The 21,622-nt window shown below is 44.3% G+C and overlaps 1 protein-coding gene across 1 annotated transcript in view; it reads right to left on the bottom strand.

Annotated features, from left to right (window-relative positions):
* Window positions 1-418: 418 nt before the first annotated feature.
* The window catches only part of LOC111960643 (inactive tyrosine-protein kinase 7-like), a 40,370-nt gene continuing 19,166 nt past the window's right edge, over window positions 419-21,622 (bottom strand). Inside the window, exons 6-20 of the mRNA XM_023982751.3 lie at window positions 16,650-16,780; window positions 16,056-16,322; window positions 15,462-15,598; window positions 14,593-14,728; window positions 12,175-12,294; window positions 11,468-11,617; window positions 10,982-11,126; window positions 10,409-10,536; window positions 9,868-10,065; window positions 9,322-9,483; window positions 8,937-9,190; window positions 8,490-8,567; window positions 8,021-8,172; window positions 2,490-2,668; window positions 419-2,049 (exon numbers count right to left, since the gene is read on the bottom strand). Coding sequence (XP_023838519.1) covers window positions 1,889-2,049; window positions 2,490-2,668; window positions 8,021-8,172; window positions 8,490-8,567; window positions 8,937-9,190; window positions 9,322-9,483; window positions 9,868-10,065; window positions 10,409-10,536; window positions 10,982-11,126; window positions 11,468-11,617; window positions 12,175-12,294; window positions 14,593-14,728; window positions 15,462-15,598; window positions 16,056-16,322; window positions 16,650-16,780 — 2,398 coding nt within the window. The 3' untranslated portion in view covers window positions 419-1,888. The remainder of the gene's footprint in view (window positions 2,050-2,489; window positions 2,669-8,020; window positions 8,173-8,489; window positions 8,568-8,936; window positions 9,191-9,321; window positions 9,484-9,867; window positions 10,066-10,408; window positions 10,537-10,981; window positions 11,127-11,467; window positions 11,618-12,174; window positions 12,295-14,592; window positions 14,729-15,461; window positions 15,599-16,055; window positions 16,323-16,649; window positions 16,781-21,622) is intronic.

Below are 21,622 nucleotides of genomic sequence, written 5' to 3'. Positions count from 1 at the left end.
CTCATCAGTCAGTTTGGTGTTTATCTGAACTGGCCCAGAGACGGCCTGTGATTCTACCTAATCGATTCACGTGGGTCAAGTGTTCCTCTGCATGCATTCCACACCACGTTCACAGAGCCACACAATGCTGGGTTTAGGATTCGCAGATCTTCATCCACTCTCTGCAAGCTGGACTGACCCTCAAAGACAAAACAATACAGACTTGCTGAGTTTGATACCGATATTAACTTTGGATAAATATCAGATTTGGACAAAGCTTGAATATCCTTGCAGAGGGTTATTTTTTGTTCAACTGTTGATAAAAAAAGATATCTAAGGTGTACTCTTACTCAAGCCACATGCTACATGTCACCAGTGAGATCTTATATTTGTTAATGCTATATGCACAATATTTCCCAAACGGCATAAACAGAAGATGTACATTTACAACAAATATATTTTATTGGACCAGCGGCATTATGTGTTTGTATAAACATACTTAAAATAGAACCAATATCCAAATTACTACAATTCAGATGATAGATGGATTTTGTACATAAAAACAAAGGGGAAAAACTGCAATGTAGAAAAATGTTCAAGTAAAAAAGTAAATATTAAAACAATATCAAGACTGATGCAAAGTCCTTCATTTGCCAGGCACTTAATTATTATTATTTTTTAATTTCAGGAGAACCTTAATTCCATATGTTTTGGTTCAATAAATGACAAATGAACTATTCCACACAAATCCTAAAATGCCTTGCACATAAAAATAAAATGATATCAAAGAAGCTTAGTACCTTTCTATACAGTGAAAACATACAAAACAGTACCTTGAAAATAAGTTTACAGGTCTCCGAAAACAATCCTTCTAGAATACAAAAATGTATAATTGTGATCAGTGCATGTTTTAAACATGTATACAAAGAAAGCTTTCTCCCACTCGGATTGGAAAAGCTCAGGTCGCGGTCGGATGATTGATGGGCAAACGGAGCAGTAACATTCAGACATATTTGATAGGAGTACAAAACTGTCCATGACAGGATGGCCTATAGCTAGCCTATAATGCTACAGCTCAGATGGCCTGTTACCTTAACTCAAATAGCATGTTGAAGCTAATTCAGGGTCCATACTGTGTCATGACTATACTTTAAATAAACCAAAGATTTACCTTCAAGGCAAGGAAAACGAGCGTTGATTCCATCCACACTCCAGCCAAACTACACACAAGTATAATATTGCCACCGCTGGCCCTTTACCTTGTTCTGATCATATCTAACAGGGTGAGACATTCGATTTTACACCTGAAGAGGTTGTAAACTTAATGTCCCATTTGGCTCTGGGCAGAAGATGTCCCTTTTGTCTTGTCCATTCGCAAACATGAGCAACAGCAAAGATCCAATTGGGGTGAAAACCGTGCCAACATTAACTGTCATTAGTTTCTAGATTAAAATGTTATAGACACCATTTGACCTGCTAAGGCACAATATAAGTCCTCATTGTAAAAAAAAAAAAGGGTCATTTTAATCCATAGAGACGTGAAGGAGAAGCTTGTCCGATGTTGATCTCTTCTCGGCTGGGTCCTCATTTGGGACCAAAGTTCCTTGTTAAGAGACTCTTTCTGCTCTTGCAGACTCTAACTACAGAAGTCAACAAGGCAGAGTAGGATAGTCCTTGAGTGCGAGACACACAAATTCAAAAAGGCCAAAACATGCATGCTCACGCACACACACCAACACCTCTATACGTCCTTCACATACACACTGATCCACCGGTTTGTGTGTGTATGGACTTAAATCACATTTGTACACAACTGCTCTCACACACGCACACACTTGTCACCTCCCCCATTCCTAACACATTCATACCCTTACACAAACACACACAGTGCACCTGGGCCGTGTGTGTGTTACACCTTGCTCTCGGAGGGCAGTTCGCTGAGGGCAGAGACGATGTCGCTAAAGCAGGAGCGGTCCTTGGGGCTGGAGGCCCAACAGCGAGTCATCAGCTTGTACACCCGGGAAGGACAGCCCTGGGGCAGGGGCAGCTTCCCCCGGCCCTCTCTCAGCTCTGGTAGAGGGGAAGACGTGAGAGAAAGACACACACATGGGGTGAGCAAGCGAGATGCAGGGAAAGAAGTGAAAGATGGAGGGATAGAGAAATAAAAAGGACAGAACAGGAGAGAGCAATAAACCTTAAAAGGGGAATTCCACCACTTTTGAACCTTATAATTTCCAGCATTACCACAATGTCAAAATGTGAAAACAGCAGGTATCTATGTTTTGTACAAAAAAATGTATTTTTTTGGATAACATCTTCCAGTGACATTGGTGACGTCATCTGGTGTGCATTGTGTGGTTTTAAACAACTATGAGCTGGCAAAGGTTAGTAAACTAACCATGAGGAAGGTGACAAAATGTATGACCCTGGAATAGTGGACTTCTACCCGCATCTGGGGTGAATTAGCATCCTTCAATAACACTTCCAGGCGCCAGTTCGACTGGCCTCACCTTCGAGGACCTTGTCGTGGTCGAGGGCAGCGTGCGGCAGCTCGCCCAGGCTAAACACCTCCCACATGAGCACGCCGAACGACCACACGTCCGTCTTGGTGGAGTAGTCGTCCTCGAACACGGCCTCGCTTGGCAGCCAACGCAGGGGGATCCACGCCTGCCGGTAGTGATAGTACTCACTGGAGGGGGAGAGAGGACACACAGGTTAGCACCAGGACTAAGGTAACCTCCACTTTGGGTGTTTGGTAGTCTGGCCACTGGGTGTCACCACAATTTAATCTGTCAATTCATCAAATCAATCACATTTTATTGGTCACATTAACATGGTTAGCAAATGTTTATGCGAGTGTAGCGAAATGCTTGTGCTTCTAGTTCTGACCATGCAGTAATATCTAACAAGTAATCAGTAGTAGTCAGTATGTTGGCAGCAGCCACTCAATGTTAGTGATGGCTGTAAACAGTCTGATGGCCTTGAGATAGAAGCATTTTTTCAGTCTCTCGGTCCCAGCTTTGATGCACCTGTACTGACCTCGCCTTCTGGATGATAGCGGGGTGAACAGGCAGTGGCTCGGGTGATTGTTGTCCTTGATGATCTTTTTGGCCTTCTGTGACATCGGGTGGTGTAGGTGTCCAGGGGGGCAGGTAGTTGGCCCCGGTGATGCGTTGTGCAGACCTCACTACCCTCTGGAGAGCCTTGCGGTTGTGGGCGGAGCAGTTGCCGCTCTCGATTGTGCATCTGTAAAAGTTTGAGTGTTTTCGGTGACAAGCCAAATTTCTTCAGCCTCCTGAGGTTGCGCCTTCTTCACCAGCTGTGTGTGTGGGTGGACCATTTCAGTTCGTCCGTGATGTGTACGCCGAGGAACTTTCCACCTTCTCCACTACTGTCCCGTTGATGTGGATAGGGGGGTGCTCCCTCTGCTGTTTCCTGAAGTAAACAATCAACTTTGTTTTGTTTGACGTTGAGTGTGAGGTTATTTTCCTGACACCACACTCCGAGGGCCCTCACCTCCTCCCTGTAGGCAGTCTCGTCGTTTTTGGTAATCAAGCCTACCACTGTAGTGTCATCTGCAAACTTGATGCTTAAGTTGTTGAGGATCAGCGGGGTGGAGATTATTCCTACCCTCACCACCTGGGGGCGGCCCGTCAGGAAGTCCAGGACCCAGTTGGGTGGGGTTAATGACGAGTTTGGAGAGTACTATGGTGTTAAATGTTGAGCTGTAGACGAACAGCATTCTTACATAGGTATTCCTCTTGTCCAGATGGGTTAGGGCAGTGTGCAGTGTGATTGCGTCGTCTGTGGACCTTTTGGGGCGGTAAGCAAATTGGAGTGGGTCTAGGGTGTCAGGTAGGGTGGAGGTGATATGATCCTTGACTAGTCTCTCATAGTCGTTTAGCTCAGTTACCTTCGCTTTCTTGGGAACAGGAACAATGGTGGCCCTCGAAGCATGTGGGAACAGCAGACAGGGATAGGGATTGATTGAATATGTCCATAAACACATCAGCCAGCTGGTCTGCGCATGCTCTGAGGACACGGCTAGGGATGCCGTCTGGGCCGGCAGCCTTGCGAGAGTTAAAATGTTTTACTCACGTTGGCTGCGGTGAAGGAGAGCCTGCAGGTTTTGGTAGCGGGCCATGTCGGTGGCACTGTATTGTCCTCAAAACGAGCAAAGAAATAGTTTAGTCTGTCTGGGAGCAAGACATCGGGGTCCGGGGCTGGTTTTCTTATTTAGTCCGTGACTGACTGTACAGTCGTGGCCAAAAGTTGAGAGAATGACACAAATATAAATTCATAAAGTCTGCTGCCTCAGTTTGTATGATGGCAATTTGCATATACTCCAGAATGTTATGAAGAGTGATCAGATGAATTGCAATTAATTGCAAAGTCCCTCTTTGCAATGCAAATAAACTGAATCACAAAATTACATTTCCACTGCATTTCAGTACTGCCACAAAAGGACCAGCTGACATCATGTCAGTGATTCTCTCGTTAACACAGGTGTTAGGACAAGGCTGGAGATCACTCTGTCATGCTGATTAAGTTTGAATAACAGACTGGAAGCTTCAAAAGGAGGGTGGTGCTTGGAATCATTGTTCTTCCTCTGTCAACCATGGTTACCTGCAAGGAAACACGTGCTGTCATCATTGCTTCACAGGCAAGGATATTCCTGCCAGTAAGATTGCACCTAAATCAACCATTTATCGGATAATGAAGAACTTCAAGGAGAGCGGTTCAATTGTTGTGAAGAAGGCTTCATGGCGTCCAAGAAAGTCCAGCAAGCGCCAGGACCGTCTCCTAAAGTTGATTCAGCTGCGGGATCGGGGCACCACCAGTACAGAGCTTGCTCAGGAATGGCAGCAGGCAGGTGTGAGTGCATCTGCACGCACAGTGAGGCGAAGACTTTTGGAGGATGGCCTGGTGTCAAGAAGGGCAGCAAAGAAGCCACTTCTCTCCAGGAAAAACATCAGGGACAGACTGATATTCTGCAAAAGGTACAGGGGTAAAGTKATTTTCTCTGATGAATCCCCTTTCCGATTGTTTGGGGCATCCGGAAAAAAGCTTGTCCGGAGAAGACAAGGTGAGCATTACCATCAGTCCTGTGTCATGCCAACAGTAAAGCATCCTGAGACCATTCATGTGTGGGGTTGCGTCTCAGCCAAGGGAGTGGGCTCACAATTTTGCATAAGAACACAACCATGAATAAAGAATGGTACCAACACATCCTCCGAGAGCAACTTCTCCCAACCATCCAGGAACAGTTTGGTGATGAACAATGCCTTTCCCAGCATGATGGAGCACCTTACCATAAGGCAAAAGTGATAACTAAGTGGCTCGGGGAACAAAACATCAATATTTTGGGTCCATGGCCAGGAAACTCCCCAGACCTTAATCCCATTGAGAATTTGTGGTCAATCCTCAAGAGGCGGATGGACAAAAAAAAAAACACAAATTCTGACAAACTCAAAGCATTGATTATGCAAGAATGGGCTGCCATCAGTCAGGATGTGGCCCAGAAGTTAATTGACAGCATGCCAGGGCAGATTGCCGAGGTCTTGAAAAAGAAGGGTCAACACTGCAAATATTGACTCTTTGCATCAACTTCATGTAATTGTCAATAAAAGCCATTGACACTTATGAAATGCTTGTAATTATAGTTCAGTAATCCATAGTAACATCTGACAAAAGTATCTAAAGACACTGAAGCAGCAAACTGTGAAAATTAATATTTGTGTCATTCTCAAAACTTTTGGCCACGACTGTAGACCCTGCCACATACCTCTCGTGTCTGAGCCGTTGAATTGCGACTACTTTGTCTCTATCCTGACGCTTAGCTTATTTGATTGCTTTGCGGAGGGAATAGCTACACTTTGTATTCGGTCATGTTTCCGGACGCCTTGTCCTGATTAAAAGCAGTGGTTCGCGCTTTCAGTTTTGGGCGAATGCTGCCATCAATCCACGGTTTCTGGTTGGGGAAGGTTTTAATAATCACTGATGCACTTGCTAATAAACTCGCTCACTGAATCAGCGTATACGTCAATGTTGTTGTTCGACGCTATCCGGAACATATTCCAGTCCACGTGATCGAAGCAATCTTGAAGCGTGGAATCAGATTGGTCGGACCAGCGTTGAACAGACCTGAGCACTTTTAGTTTCTGTCTATAGGCTGGGAGCAACAAAATGGAGTCATGGTCAGAGTTGCCGAAAGGAGGGCGAGGGAGGGCTTTGTATGCGTAGCCAGAAGTTAGAGTAACAATGCTCAAGAGTTGCCGGCCCGGGTCGCGCATTCGATATGCTGATAAAATTTAGGGAGCCTTGTTTTCAGATTAGTCTTGTTAAAATCCCCAGCTACAATAAATGCAGCCTTAGGATATCTGGTTTCCAGTTTACATAGAGTCCAATGAAGTTCTTTCAGGGCCGTCGAGGTGTCTGCTTGGGGMGGGGGGGGGGGGGTATACACGACTGATTATAATCAAAGAGAATTCTCTTGGTAGATAATGCAGTCGGCATTTGATTGTAAGGAATTCTACGGCAGGTGAACAAAAGGACTTGAGTTCCTGTATGTTGTTATGATCACACCACGACTCGTTAATCATAAGGCATACACCCCCGCCCTTCTTCTTACCAGAGAGATGTTTGTTTCTGTCGGCGCGATGCGGGAAGAAACCAGGTGGCTGTACCGACTCTGATAACGTATCCCGAGTGAGCCATGTTTCCGTGAAACAGAGAATGTTACAATATCTGATGTCTCTCTGGAAGGCAACCCATGCTCGGATTTCTTCTACCTTGTTGTCAAGAGACTGGACATTGGCTAGTAGTATACTCGGGAGCGGTGGGCGATGTGCCCGTCTACGGAGCCTGACCAGAAGACCACTCCGTCTGCCCTCTGCGGTACCGTTGTTTTGGGTCGCCTGCTGGGATCCGATCCATTGTCCTGGGTGGTGGACCAAACAGAGAATCCGCTTCGGGAAAGTCTTATTCATGGTCGTAATGTTGGTAAGTTGACATTGCTCTTATATCCAATAGTTCCTCCCGGCTGTATGTAATAAGACTTAAGCTTTCCTGCTAGCTACTGCCCTCATTCAATGCCATTTTGACTATGCTAGTACTTCCTGGTTTGAGGGCTTATCTAAACTTATGAAGGGGAAGCTCCAGATAGCCCAGAATTAGCTGATCAGGGTAGTATTGAAGGTGAGTCCACGTACTCACATAAGCAGGAGCTGCTTTCAGGAACTAAACGGGCTGCCTGTTGAGGCTAGGGTGTCCCAGATTAGACTAGGTTTGGTTTACAGGAGTATTTATGGTCCTGCTCCCAGATATCTAAGTGATTACTTTCCTCGTGTTAGGGATGCACACAATCACAGCACCAGATCAGGTGTTGCTGATGTGTGCTTATACAGGTTCAGGAGTAATGCTGGGAAAGGTACTTTCTTGTATACTGGAGCCTCAGAATGGAATGAGTTGCCTCTGCCTATAAAAACAACGTCGTCTCTGGACAGCTTTAAAAATAAAGTAAAAATATGTTTGATGTCCTCTGTGCCCATATGAATAACCCCTATGATGTAACTGGAATGATGAGATAGATGTTCTTCTATATTTTTTGTTTGATTATTTCACTGCCATACTGTGTTGATCTTGTCTAGCCATCTTGTCTCAAGAGGACCACAATGGAAATAATTCCCAGACTTTGTGTTTTATCCTCGATTTTATTCATGTGTATGTATGGCTTTTTCAAAGTTTTATGTGTGCTTTAAAAAAAAGAAATTGGTTGAATTAATAAACTCAACAGTGTAAGAAATAATAGATCCCCCAAAAAAATACTACATAGTTTCCTAAGAGCGCGAAGCGAAGTGGCCATCTCTGTCGGTGCCTTTTTCACTATACATAATCACAGGTCTCTTTAAATGGAGACTTTGGGAAATCTAAATTATCGATACAATTATGCTGTGACTGGATTCATTGAAATTAATAAAAACCTTAAATGTGTTTTTCAACCGCAAGGGATCAATCAAGATGAAATCAAATGTAATCTTACTCGTTGTAGACATCTTTGCTGAGCCCCAGTGCAGACACCTTGACCTGTCTCTTGGCGCTGATCAGACAGTTGCGGGTGGCTAGGTCCTTGTGGACGAAGCGCTGATTGGATAGATGCTCCATCCCCCGGGCAACCTGCAGACACACCCCCACCTGAGGGAGAGAGAGAGTGGAACATACGGAGCATTAAATCACTGTGTGTTTTCAAGCATATGTGTGCCTTCAAGTGAGTGAGTTAGTGCGTGTGTTTAAGCATTTGAATGGCTTTTTTTTTTTAATTACATCTTCTGGTTAATCTGTTTCTCCTTCTGAGTGGTCCAACAGACAGTGAAAGCCAGTGGCATGATGCAACAGGAGAGACTTACTGTAAGCACCAGCTACCAAATCATGGCCTACTGCACCGAAGCCAAGACCTGATTAAGATGCTAATTTATGCCTTCTTGTGTGTGTGTGTGTGTGTGTAAACTGACCTTCTGCTTGGTGCTGAGGTGATGGGACTTGGGTTTCTCCTCGTTCTTGGACATCTTGAGGTATTGCTTCAGGTCCCCCTAGGAACATATACACAGGCCTGGGGTCGATGCTAAATCATGGACGATTTTTTTTTTTTAAGTACACCCGCACACGTTTTTCAATGCACTGGGGTCAGTGTGTGCGTACGTAGCTCATATTTTGAACTGTCTTTATTGTATCAAGGCATTTGCCCTTAATACCCATGTATTTCAATTGACTGCCATGTAGGATACATAAATAAAGTGTGTGTGTGTAGGATGAAGTTAAGTTGCCCGAAGACACTGATCTTGGGTCAGTTTAGCATTTCCCCCACTAATGGTTAAGGTTTGGCGGAGGGGAAGCTGATCCTAGATCTGTACCTAGGGGAAACTTCACCCCAGAGCGTAAGCAGGTAGCTCCCTCCTTACCAATTCAGCGTACTCCAGTATGAGGTAGTGAGGCTCGGCTTCTCTACACATGCCCAGTAGGCACACCAGGTTGGGGTGGCCCAGCTTGCCGAACATCTCAACCTCGCGACGGAACTCCAGGTGCAGGGTCTCGTCCCGCGTCTGCAGACTCTTCACCAGCACCACTGTCTCCTCCTCATCCTCACTGCCTCTTGCTCCTGCCGACATGATGCCCTTGGCTTTGGCCAGGAACACCTCGCCAAACTCACCTTTCCCTGTGTAGGAGAGGGGAATCAGTAGAATTTTTTTATATGGCCTTTATTTATACAGGTAAGTCAACGAAGAACAAATTGTTATTTACAATGACGACGTGTGTGTGCGTGTACATGCATGCGTTGCTCTATACCCAGTGTGGTGATGGTGGTCAGGTTGGCGCGGGGGTAGTGCCCTTTGTCGTGGCTGCTGTTGCGCTTGTTGTTGGCGCTGCTGGCCGTGGTGCCCATGTTGGTCAGTGCCACCTCCTCCTGGATCTCAGCGGTGGCCTGTCCGTTGGTCTGCACCGTGCCCCCTGTAGTGCCAGGACAAAATGGCATCCTTCAATACCGGTAACTAAACATGACTGCTTGTACATACTCTATAGTCCTCTTCTTATTTCGAGGTACAGAAATGTTAAAGAAATAGAGCCATGGAAATGAAATGAATCACTCGAAACAGTTCCGTTTTAGAGCCTAACTCAAGAGGATGTTTTTTTATATTTTAGTTATTTATTGATATCGTTTTTTTTTTTTAAATGCTGACACCAATATTGACTTCATATATCGGTGCCTGTCACTAGTAATACATGTAAACGTATAGTTGTTGTACTGCATACTTGTAATGTTTTCAATACATTTCACACTACCAGCAAAACCAGACACTATTGAATTCAACTGAATGGACTGCGAACGCTGACCGTTGAGGTGCTCCGTCTCGGCCTCCTCTCCCTCGGGGCCCTTTAGTCTCTTGGCGTTGCGTCTCTTCTTGCAGTAGAACATCAGGCCCAGGACGATGATGATGTAGGCCACGGCGGCGCCCACCGATAGGCCGATTGTCTGGATCATCTTGTATGGCGCCTTTTCGTCGTCCTCCAACGAGTGGTGCACAGGCTTCTCTGTTGACACACACGTAAGCATACGCACCACACACACACGAAAGAGTCAGGTGATGTGCTTCTCTATTGAATTTAAAGTCTTCTGTTGGAGTCTCCACTGAATCACCATCTCAACCTCAGATGCCAAGTGGACAGCTCAAAATGGCACCTCTCAATTACATTCTTTCAAAATGAGACGTCGCAGTGCTGAACTGTGATTCATTTGTCTTGACCCCGCTACTATCATTACCAATTCAAGCGCCTAAAGAGGTATTTACAGTTTGGTGCGCTGCTTTATTTCCTCCACCTACCACAACCATTAAAATACACACAAAGTCGACCGACCCCCCCCCCGGTGTCTTACCTACGACATAGAGCTCTGCCGACGTGTGGCCGATATTGCAGCTGTTGCCAGCGATGCACGTGTAGCTTCCCGTGTCCTCCACACTCACGTCGTGGACGACCAGAGAACCGTTGGGCATCTTCTGAAACCTGGAGAGCAAACGGCACAGGAGACAGGGGTGAGGCCGCGGCTGCATTCAATTCTTTTCCCCTCGTTTACGCCCATTCACAGTTGATCCGGTTCTAATTTCACTTCCTACCCCTTCCCCCTGGCCTTAACCCTTTAATATCAGAGGGGTCTCGAGGTATCAGCAGTGTGGTAAAAGCCCTTCCACCATATTGCATTTGCCTTATTGTATTTACCAAACAATGAAGGGTTAGGCCTAAGGGAAGGGAATTGGAACTGATGGCTGATAGCAATATGGCAAAGGCTAGATCGTTTTTTTATCATGGTAGGGAAGATGTCACTATCAAAACACACTATCCAAACATGCTGTTTAGCACAGTGTTCAGAACGAAAAATACACAAATGAGAAACCAAAATACTACAAAATGACTTTGGGCCTTAACAAAACAGACAGTTGTGGTTCTCCACCTGCTCTTGCGAGGCTCCAGGAACTTGTCTTTCTTTTTCCACTGGATAAAGGGCTGGGGGTCGCCGGTGGCCTGGCAGTGCAGAATGGCTGTGTGGCCCTGGTAAACAGTGGTGTGCTCCGGCTCCATATTAAACGTTATATACACTGGGAGAGAGAGAGAGAAGGAAATAAAGAAATAGTGGAAGTGTTGGTTAAGATGGATTTAGTTGTGTTGGGAGTCTAGAGATGGTGGCATTAGCACTGTTGAAATCAGATAACGTAGTTCTGCCGTTTTTGTTTCTAAACCTAACCCTGGAACTTAATCAATTACTGTCACAGGTTGGCTGGAGCACACACACACATTTTTCACAGGTAGAAATCAATCTCTGGTTAAAAGTAGAGGGCGACAACCGGAGGATGGTTGTATAGGTGGCAGCTTTGTGGTGCGTCTGTGACCTGCATTGGTGTGGTTGGCATTAGTTCCACTGGTGTTAGTGAAGGGATACCTGCTACGGTGAGCTGCACAGCGGCTGTGATCTGGCCCTGCAGGCTGTTGGAAGCCAGGCAGGTGTAGTTGCCCGCATCGTCCCTCGTCACCTTTGCGAAGTGGAGCACGCCGCCGGTCTGTACTACATGCTCTGGCATCTCACTGCCATCTGCAAGGGGGGGGGAATATTAGAGATTCAGATTCACATTTATTGTCCTACAAGTGGAGCACAGCTCACACATTAGATAGACAAAACTATTTAGAAAACACAGCAGGAAGCAAACAATGTAACAGTTGAGAGAGCAGTCCAATATCAACCCCCTAGCCCAGGCTTATTCAATTCCATTCCTGGAGGGTCGAATACTCTTCTGGATTTTATTCTAACCTTCATGTGTCGGAGACTGACTTATACATGGGATATCAGGTACGTGCAACTTCCATGGAGAAGTGGAAGCCCTCTAGCGCCTCGATTGAATAGCCCCTCGACCCTACCCCTAAAACACATCTACAATTAAACAATGGGTGTACAAAATGCCAGAAAATCTGACTATGCCAATAAGCTAGGAAGTTATTACCATATTGCTTACACCCATGTTATCCTTTGAGATCAACTAGAAGCGTCTAGGTACAAGGGGTAGGGGCTAAGAGTAGATTTTGGATTGGCTTGAGCAACATAGGACTCTGACACACACGTACAAAGGCAGGCAAGGAGGTCCGAACACCCACCTGCTTTGGTCCACTGGATGGTGGGGATCTCGCGGCCCTTGGCGGAGCACTGCACAGTGCCCTCCTTGTCCAACTCCAGACACTGGGAGGGCTGGGGGGTGGGGGTGAACTTCAGCTTCTCTGGAGGAAGGAGACAACCGTGTTGGTGACAGAACGTGGAGTAGAGTAGAGAGACACAAGCATACACACACACCAGGGCTTCCGTTAGGAAAATTTGGCGCTGGCCAAATGACCTGGAAGAACACATTTATCGAACATTTGATACATTTACCGATCATCCATATGGGTTACGCGTCCAATGCATTAGGTCTTCCAGCCAGCGCCGCCAAAAGAAACACTTCGATGTCCTTAAACAGCCTATAACTAATTACAATATATGATTTATTCCTTGTGTTTCGATGTGTAGTATATGCAAAACGGAATTTCTTTATACTTGTCAGAAAGGAGACTGACTGCTGTACAGATATAGCCGTTCAGAAGGGGGCTAATTCGTTAATTTTCTAACAGATAAGCGTTTATTGTAGTTGTCTGGTAGGCCTAAAACATTCTTCCTCACCTCATATGTCGAAGTCAGTTGGAGCGCCGGTGCACACTACCTTCATATTATAGGCCTGCAGTATAATAGGCTACACAACACCAAACCTTTACAAAAACTTCTAAACTTTGTTAGGGTAATATCAAAAGTAAAAGAAAATGGCTCAACAGAATGAAACAAAACACTTGTCCAGAAAGTTTTGAACAGGCTATATTGCAGCAATTACCAAGGCAGGCTAATGCCTACCGTACCCAACAAACGCAAGCAATAGGCTAATGATATTTATATTTATTTTACAACAGGCCTACTTAAAACTAAATACAGAGCACACCATTAAAAAAAGACAGATCAAAATTTAATTTAGCCAACAAAAATGTCTCAACAGAATGAAACAAAACACATTTTGCATATTTAAAGAACTGGTTTAGATTAATAAATAAGCCTACAATAAATACATATTTCAAAATTGCATCCTACCTGGATATCAAGTTGCAGCCTGCATTTGGCCATGCCAACATTAATCTCATCTTTGTCCACTACAATATTAGAAGGGATCCAGACTAACATTTTCCCCTGGTGGCACTTGTGCCAATAAGTTTTTTCAGTTGGTGGGACCAACCCATGATTTGGTCACACCAAAAATGTTCACAGCATCATGCAATATAAAAATAATTGTAGGCCTATCATCTTATAAAGTAATTCAGTGCTTTATTAAAACGTGTATTAGACTACTGAGATGGTATTGAAGTAATAATTTGTTTAATCTTTTCATGTGATTCAAAATATTTATGTCCAACCATACTCCAGTGATTGTCATGCATTTTGGGTAGAAAAATTATACTATTATATTTTACTGTTAATATTTTATAATTTTTTGGGGGTTCAAAAGAGATGACTTTGCCTGCATCTTTATGTAATCTAATATCAGACTAATTTATTTTGGGACAATTCACCACCTGAGTAAGTGGAAACTGAAAACACATGCTAGTAGCCATGTATCAAATCCAACAGTACATTTAATGTCCCCAAAAAACGTTGCAGTTGTAGCCTACTGCCCAATGAGGCATATGCACTCACAATGGCCAATGCGCAGCTCGTGCGCTCCGTATCACACAGCCATATCAAATATCTTATTTGTAAAATAGTTGCTATTGAACTCAAAATTGAAAGTGGAGAAATAAAAAGTATATCTACAGAAAGCTGAGAACATCCCCTCTCCACCTGTGACAACAGGATAGCTGTGTTTTTAAAATGTTATACAATCAGAACACTTCATTCTCCTGGAGCATATTTTCCCCCCGGGAATGGAAAGAGTGGCCCGCTCGACACAGCAGCAGGCTCCAGCGAAACCAGTACAGGGGCAGGAAAGCAGACACTTTCATTACAGGAATCATGAGGATAATGCACTTTACTGTTTGGAGTGAGGTAAATGAATGTGACCAATGCGACCAATAGATGTTTTAAACTCGTACAGCCAAGTCAAAGGTCCGCAATATGCGACTAAATGGTTGCAGTCTGGAGCCATGCCTTCTAACTTTCGTTTTACTTCAATGAAAAAGGCCCAAATCTTGGTAATCAACAGTAGCCTAAGCCAAGGCTCCTCTCTCAGCGGGGCAGCCCCAGGCACTTTGGCCGACTCCAATTTTATTTACCGGCATTTCATTTATTTGAAAATAGGCCAAAAGCCGGCAATTACCAGCCAACGGAAACCCTGATACACACATATATAAAACATGGCACTCCCACACACAAAGTTCTTTCTCTCGCTCACATGCATACACTCTCACACATACACACATTACGGCACTAACCACACACTTGCATGCTGTCTCTCTTCTCTTACAAAGTCACACCTACGCATGTGCGCGCACACACACACTCACCAAGAACGAAGACCCTGGCCCGGCCCTCCACCCTCCCGGCCTCCGTCTGGCTCCGACACATGTACAAGTGGTTATCATACACCTCCACGCTGTTGATCCTCAGGGTCCCGTTGGGGTACAGCTTAAAGCGAATGTCCTACAGTCAAAAGACAACAATGGGTTAACAATAGGTTTCATAGAAATGAAAGTTACAGATTGCACCTTTATGCATATTTATAGTTCTGGGCATTATAAAGTTAATCTGTATTGCAGCACAGTAAAAAGTGAATGTAAATGCACCGGCAGGGGAATATTTGAGAAATGCATTTCATTACATGGATTATCGTTGATGATTCTTAAATGAACTTGACACCGCAAGAGAATATCACATTAGCAATATCCAGAACCGTATGTAAATATAAGGATATACACGCAGTGCACAAAACATAACATATTGAGCTGCACCTCCGTTTCCCTCAGAACAGCCTCAATTCATCGGGGCGTTGACTACAAGGTGTCGGAAGCGTTCCACGGGGGCGCTGGCCCATGTCGACTCCTGTGATTCCCCACAGTTGTGTCAAGTTGGCTGCATGTCCTTTTAAATATTTTGCCTTACCCATTTACCCTCTGAATGGAACGCACACACAATCTACGTCTCGAGGCTTGAAAGTACTTATTTAACCCGTCTCTTCCCCTTCATCTACACCGACTTAAGTCAATTTAACAAGCGACATCAATACAGGATCATAGCTTTCACCTGGATTTAACTGTGTCATGGAAAGAGCAGGTGGTCCGAATGTTTTGTACACTCGGTGTGTAGTAGTTCTTAGTGTATATTCCCACTTCTTTTCAGAATGATCAGGACACACAGTTCGGACCACAGGACTGACCTCGGCGGTGAGGGGGATGAAGTTGCGGTACCAGGTAACCTCGGGCTGGGGCGTGGCGCGGGTGTGGCAATGCAGGTACCCAGGGAGGCCCTCCTCCAGTTGGCTGTCCTCTGGCTTCGTCACCCATTCCGGAGGGGCTAGGGGATACACACATTTAGCATCTCTTAAAAGTAGTGTCTACACCCAATACATTTCAGCAGGTGCAGGTCACAACGAATGACACAATCCTTCAGAGTTTTGTCCAACTTCCGCCTCAGCAGTGAAACACCTGAGTCGTGTTCATTAGGGCACACTGTAGTAAAATGTTACACAATGGAACTTAGTTTTTTTATTATTATTTATATATATTTTTTTTTATCGGACAAGTTTACATACTACTTCCTTCGATTTTAGACCATTTTCATCCATTTTGACCACAAATACCCTTTTCACACCACCTTGCTGACCTGGTCCAAACTGTGCTCGCTCCGATATTTTCATTTCACATTGTGCTTTTCATCAAAGTTCCAGAGATAATTGTGGATGTGTAACCAGACCAGCTTGGCTGGGCTCAGTAGTATGAAAAGCCTTTAGGGTCTTGAGGTCTATACTCACTGGCCACGGTGACGGTCAGCTCCTGTCTCCTGGTACCGGCCTTGTTCTGGCCCACGCAGGTATACAGTCCAGAGTCTTCCCCCTGGGTGGGGCTGAAGACCAGCTCCAGTCCGTCCTGGTATACCCTGCCCTCTGAGGGGACGCGTTCCCCGCCCCGCTCCCACCACACATCGGGCTCCGGGTGGCCGCGAGGGGGGCGGCAGGACATCCTCTCCAGGGAGTTGGCCGAGAAGACCCGGGTCTGGCTGGGGCCCATCTCCTCGATCTCTGTAAGGGGTGGGAGGAAGTATTTGAAGTGATAGTCCATCATGACATCAGTAACAGAAAACAAAAACCATGAATTTAGACTGCAAAACGAATATCTTGTGTTCTATTCATGAAGGCAATGCAGTATACCACTCAACTGCAGAGTGGAACAGTTGACCATGCCGTGCAAATCCAGTTAAAAATAGTGCAGATTAGCGAGGGAAAAAATGAATAAATGGCATTATACTCTGACAGGGTTAAGTGAGTTAGACACAAAGTGAAGGATTCAAACATCTGTCTTGAGACAGTGTGTCAAAACGGTGCATGTCTGTGTGCGCACTCCCTTACCTGCTAGGTTCACGGTGGCCTCCAGAGTGACAGGGAGTCCGCGGGACCATTTGGCTACACATTTGTAGAGCCCAGTGTTTCTGGGCTTCACCTGGGTTATGAGTAGGGAGCCATTGTTCAACATCACCAACCTAGGGAGGAAGAGAAAGAAGCGTCAAAACAAAAAAACAATGAATATTTTCTGGAAAGTTGGCCAACTCAGGAAAGAGGACTTGTTTGTTTGACATTTTCTGTGTATTTTTACATTAAAAAAAAAAAAGGACTCTTGGAAGAGATACTAATAAACAATAAAAATTTAGCGGACTGCAGAATTAACCTGAATGTCGACATGCTTCCAAAACATTCATAAACAACATGCACACATCTGTATGCGCACACACAGCCGTAGAGTGGATGTATATAGCGGAAACCGTACTTCACATCTAGTAGACGGTACTTAGTCTTCACGCATCTGGTGTGTGTAATTATATACACGTCTAACTCACTGAACCATGTCACAGTATAATGCCATTTATACATTTTTATCTCTCGCTAATCTGCATCTTTAGCTGGATTTGCACAGCAGGGTCAATTTATATTTATATAATATATATATAAAAAACTCTAATCTAGCGCACCTGATTCTAATAATTAGCTGGTTGATAAACTGAGTCAGGTTAGTTACTACTGGGGTTGGAGCGAAAACTTTCAGGAGGGTAGCTCTCCAGGAACAGGGTGTGAGAGTGTGAGAGCGATTACATACACCTTAGCCAAGTACATTTCCACTCAGTTTCACAATTCCTGACATTTAATCCTAGTAAACATTCCCCGTCTTAGGTCAGTTAGGATCACCACTTTATTTTAATAATGCGAAATGTCAGAATAATAGAGAGAATTATTTATTTCAGCTTTCACATTCCCAGTGGGTCAGAAGTTTACATACACTCAATTAGTATTTGGTAGCATTGCCTTTAAATTGTTTAACTTGGGTCAAACGTTTTGGGTAGCCTTCCACAAGCTTCCCACAATAAGTTGAGAGCTGGTGTAACTGACTCAGGTTTGTAGGCCTCCTTGCTCGCACATGCTTTTTCAGTTCTGCCCACACATTTTCTATAGGATTGAGGTCAGGGCTTTGTGATGGCCACTCCACTACCTTGACTTTGTTGTCCTTAAGCCATTTTGCCGCAACTTTGGAAGTATGCTTGAGGTCATTGTCCATTTGGAAGACCCATTTGCGACCAAGCTTTAACTTCCTGACTGATGTCTTGAGACACGTGGTCCCGTGTGGCTCAGTTGGTAGAGCATGGCGCTTGCAACGCCAGGGTTGTGGGTTCATTCCCCACGGGGGGACCAGGATGAATATGTATGAACTTTCCAATTTGTAAGTCGCTCTGGATAAGAGCGTCAGCTAAATGACTTAAATGTAAATGTAATGTTGCTTCAATATATCCACATAATTTTCCTACCTCATGATGCCATCTATTTTGTGAAGTGTACCAGTCCCTCCTGCAGCAAAGCATCCCCACAACCGTGCTTCACGGTTGGGATGGTGTTCTTCGGCTTGCAAGCCTCCCCCTTTTTCCTCCAAACATAACGATGGTCATTATGGCCAAACAGTTCTATTTTTGTTTCATCAGACCGGAGGACATTTCTCCAAAAAGTACCATCTTTGTCTCTATGTGCAGTTGCAAACCGTAGTCTGGCTTTTATGGTGGTTTTGGAGCAGTGGCTTCTTCCTTGCTGAGCGGCCTTTCAGGTTATGTCGATATAGGACTCGTTTTACTGTGGATATAGATACTTTTGTACCCGTTTCCTCCAGCATCTTCACAATGTCCTTTGCTGTTGTTCTGGGATTGAGTTACACTTTTCGCACATTCATCTCTAGGAGACAGAACGCGTCTCCTTCCTGAGCGGTATGACGGCTGCGTGGTCTCATGGTGTTTATACTTGCATACTACTGTTTGTATAGATGAACGTTGTACCTTCAGGCGTTTGGAAATTGCTCCCAAGGATGAACCAGACTTGTGGAGGTCTACAATTATTTTTCTGAGGTCTTGGCTGATTTCTTTAGATTTTCCCATGATGTCAAGCAACGAGGCACTGAGTTTGAAGGTAGGCCTTGGAATACATCCACAGGTACACCTCCAATTGACTCAAATTATGTCAATTAGCCTATCAGAAGCTTCTAAAGCCATGAAATCATTTTCTGGAGTTTCCCAAGCTGTTTAAAGGCACAGTCAACTTAGTGTATGTAAACTTCTGACCCACTGGAATTGTGATAAGGTGAATTATAAGTTAAATAATCTGTCTGTAAACAATTGTTGAAAAATTTACTTGTCATGCACAAAGTAGATGTCCTAACCGACTTGCCAAAACTATAGTTTGTTAACAAGAAATGTGTGGACTGGTTGAAAAACGAGTTAATGACTCCAAGGTATGCGGTCAGCTGTAGGGCTGGCTCAGGGAAGAGGACGCCACTGCCTTGCATAGTCCCGTGGGAAATCTTAATTGGGCATGGGACACAAGCTAAGGCTTGATCACCCTTTAGCTGGCCACCTTTGATGAGGGTGTTTAGTGATTAAAGGCCGAAACACCCACTGATTCGAAGGCACACTACTGAGGATGTGTCCCAAAATTGACATCTTAACCCAGTCTAAGAAATAAACCTCCCATGCCACTCTGTCAACATCACGGCAAATCTCATGTGAGTGCATACCATCTATTGGCACAATGGACAGTTTTAACATCTCGTCCCGTGTTTTATGATTCTAAGTGTACGTAAACTTCCGACTTCAACTATATGTATGTAGTGCCAGTCAAAAGTTTGGACACACCTACTAATTCAAGGGTTTTCCTTTATTTTTACTATTTTCTACATTGTAAATTAATAGTGAAGACATCAAAACTTTGAAATAAAACATATGGAATCATGTAGTAACCAGAAAACAAATGTTAAATGTTAAAATATATTTTATATTTGAGATTCTTCAAAGCACTTGTTGTCTGCTTTTCCCCTCACTCTGCGGTCCAACTCATCCCAAACCATCCCAATTGGGTTGAGGTCGGGTGATTGTGGAGGCCAGGTCATCTGATGCAGCACTCATCACTGTCATTGGTCAAATAACCCTTACACAGCCTGGAGGTGTGTTGGGTCATTGTCCTGTTGAAAAACACATGATAGTCCCACTGAGCCCAAACCAGATGGGATGGCGTATCGCTGCAGAATGCTGTGGTAGCAATGCTTGTTAAGTGTGCCTTGAATTCTTAATAAATCACTGACAGTATTCCCCCAGCAAAGCACACCACCTCCTCCTCCATGCTTCACGGTGGGAATCCACACATGCGGAAATCATCCGCTCACCTACTCTGCGTCTCACAAAGACACGGCGGTTGAAACCAAAAATCTCAAATTTGGACTCAGACCAAAGGTCAGATTTCCTCCAGTCTAATGTCCATTGCTCGTGTTTTGGTAATTCGACGCAGAGGGCAAATCACTTCTTATTGGTGTCCTTTAGTCGTGGTTTCCTCGCAGCAATTCGACCATGAAGTCCTGATTGACGAAGTCTCTTCTGAACAGTTGATGTTGAGATGTGTCCTTTACTTGAACTCTGAAGCATTAATTTGGGCTGCAATTTCTGAGGCTGGTAACTAATGAACTGCAGCAGAGGTAACTGAGTCTTCCTTTCCTGTGCGGGTCCTCATGAGAGCCAGCTTCATCATAGCGCTTGATGGTTTTTGCGACTGCACTTGAAGAAACTTTCAAGGTTCTTAAATGTTCTGGATTGACTGACCTTCATGTCTTAAAGTAATGATGGACTGTTGTTTCTCTTTGCTTATTTGAGCTGTTCTTGCCATAATATGGACTTGGATCTTTTCCCAAATAGAGCTATCTTCTGTATACACCCCTACCTTCTCACAACACCACTGATTGGCTCAAACGCATTAAGGAAAGAAATCCCACAAATTAACAAGGCACACCTTTTAATTGAAATTATTCCAGGTGATAACCTCATGAAGCCGGTTGAGAGAACGCCAAGAGTGTGCAAAGCTGTCATCAAGGCAATGGGTGGCTACTTTGAAGATACTAAAAATCTAATTTGTTTAACACTTTTTTGGTTACTACATGATTCCATGTGTGTATTTCATAGTTTGATGTCTTCACTGTTATTCTACAAAGTAGAAAATAGTAAATATAAAGAAAAACCTTGGAATGTTGTCTTAGGTCTTTATGTAGTGTTGTCTCTTGTGATGTTTTTGTGTGTGATTTCTTGTGTGTTTTGTCTTAGATTATTATTAATCCCAGCCTCCGTCCCACAGGAGGCCTTTTGGTAGGCTGTCATTGTAAATAAGAATTTCCTGGTTAAATAAAATGAGTAGGTGTGTCCAATTGACTGGTACATAATATATATATATAATAGTATATATATATATATTACTATATAGCAAGTAGGCAGAGTTGCAAAGAAAAAGCCATATCTCAGACTGTCCAATAAAAGGAAAAGATGAAGATGGGCAAAAGAACACAGACACTGGACAGAGAAACTCTGACTAGAAGGCCAGCATCCCGGAGTCGCCTCTTCACTGTTGACGTTGAGACTGGTGTTTTGCGGGTACTATTTAATGAAGCTGCCAGTTGAAGACTTATGGGGGCGTCTGTTTCTCTACCTAGACACTAATGTACTTGTCCTCTTCCTCGGTTGTGACCCGAGGCCTCCCACTCCTCTTTCTATTCTGGTTAGAGTCAGTTTGCGCTGTTCTGTGAAGGGAGTAGTACACAGCGTTGTACGAGATCTTCAGTTTCTTGGCCATTTCTCACATGGAATAGCCTTGATTTCTCAGAACAAGAATAGACTGATGAGATTCAGATGAAAGTTCTTTGTTTCTGGCCATTTTGAGCCTGTAATCGAACCCACAAATGCTGATGCTCCAGATACTCAACTAGTCTAAAGAAGGCCAGTTTTATTGCTTCTTTAAAATCAGAACAACAGTTTCCA

This window comes from Salvelinus sp. IW2-2015, linkage group LG1, assembly GCF_002910315.2.
Source record: "Salvelinus sp. IW2-2015 linkage group LG1, ASM291031v2, whole genome shotgun sequence".
NCBI lineage: Eukaryota > Metazoa > Chordata > Actinopteri > Salmoniformes > Salmonidae > Salvelinus > Salvelinus sp. IW2-2015.
The sequence above is the reverse complement of the archived record's forward strand: the minus strand, read 5'-3'. Positions and strand labels throughout refer to the sequence as shown.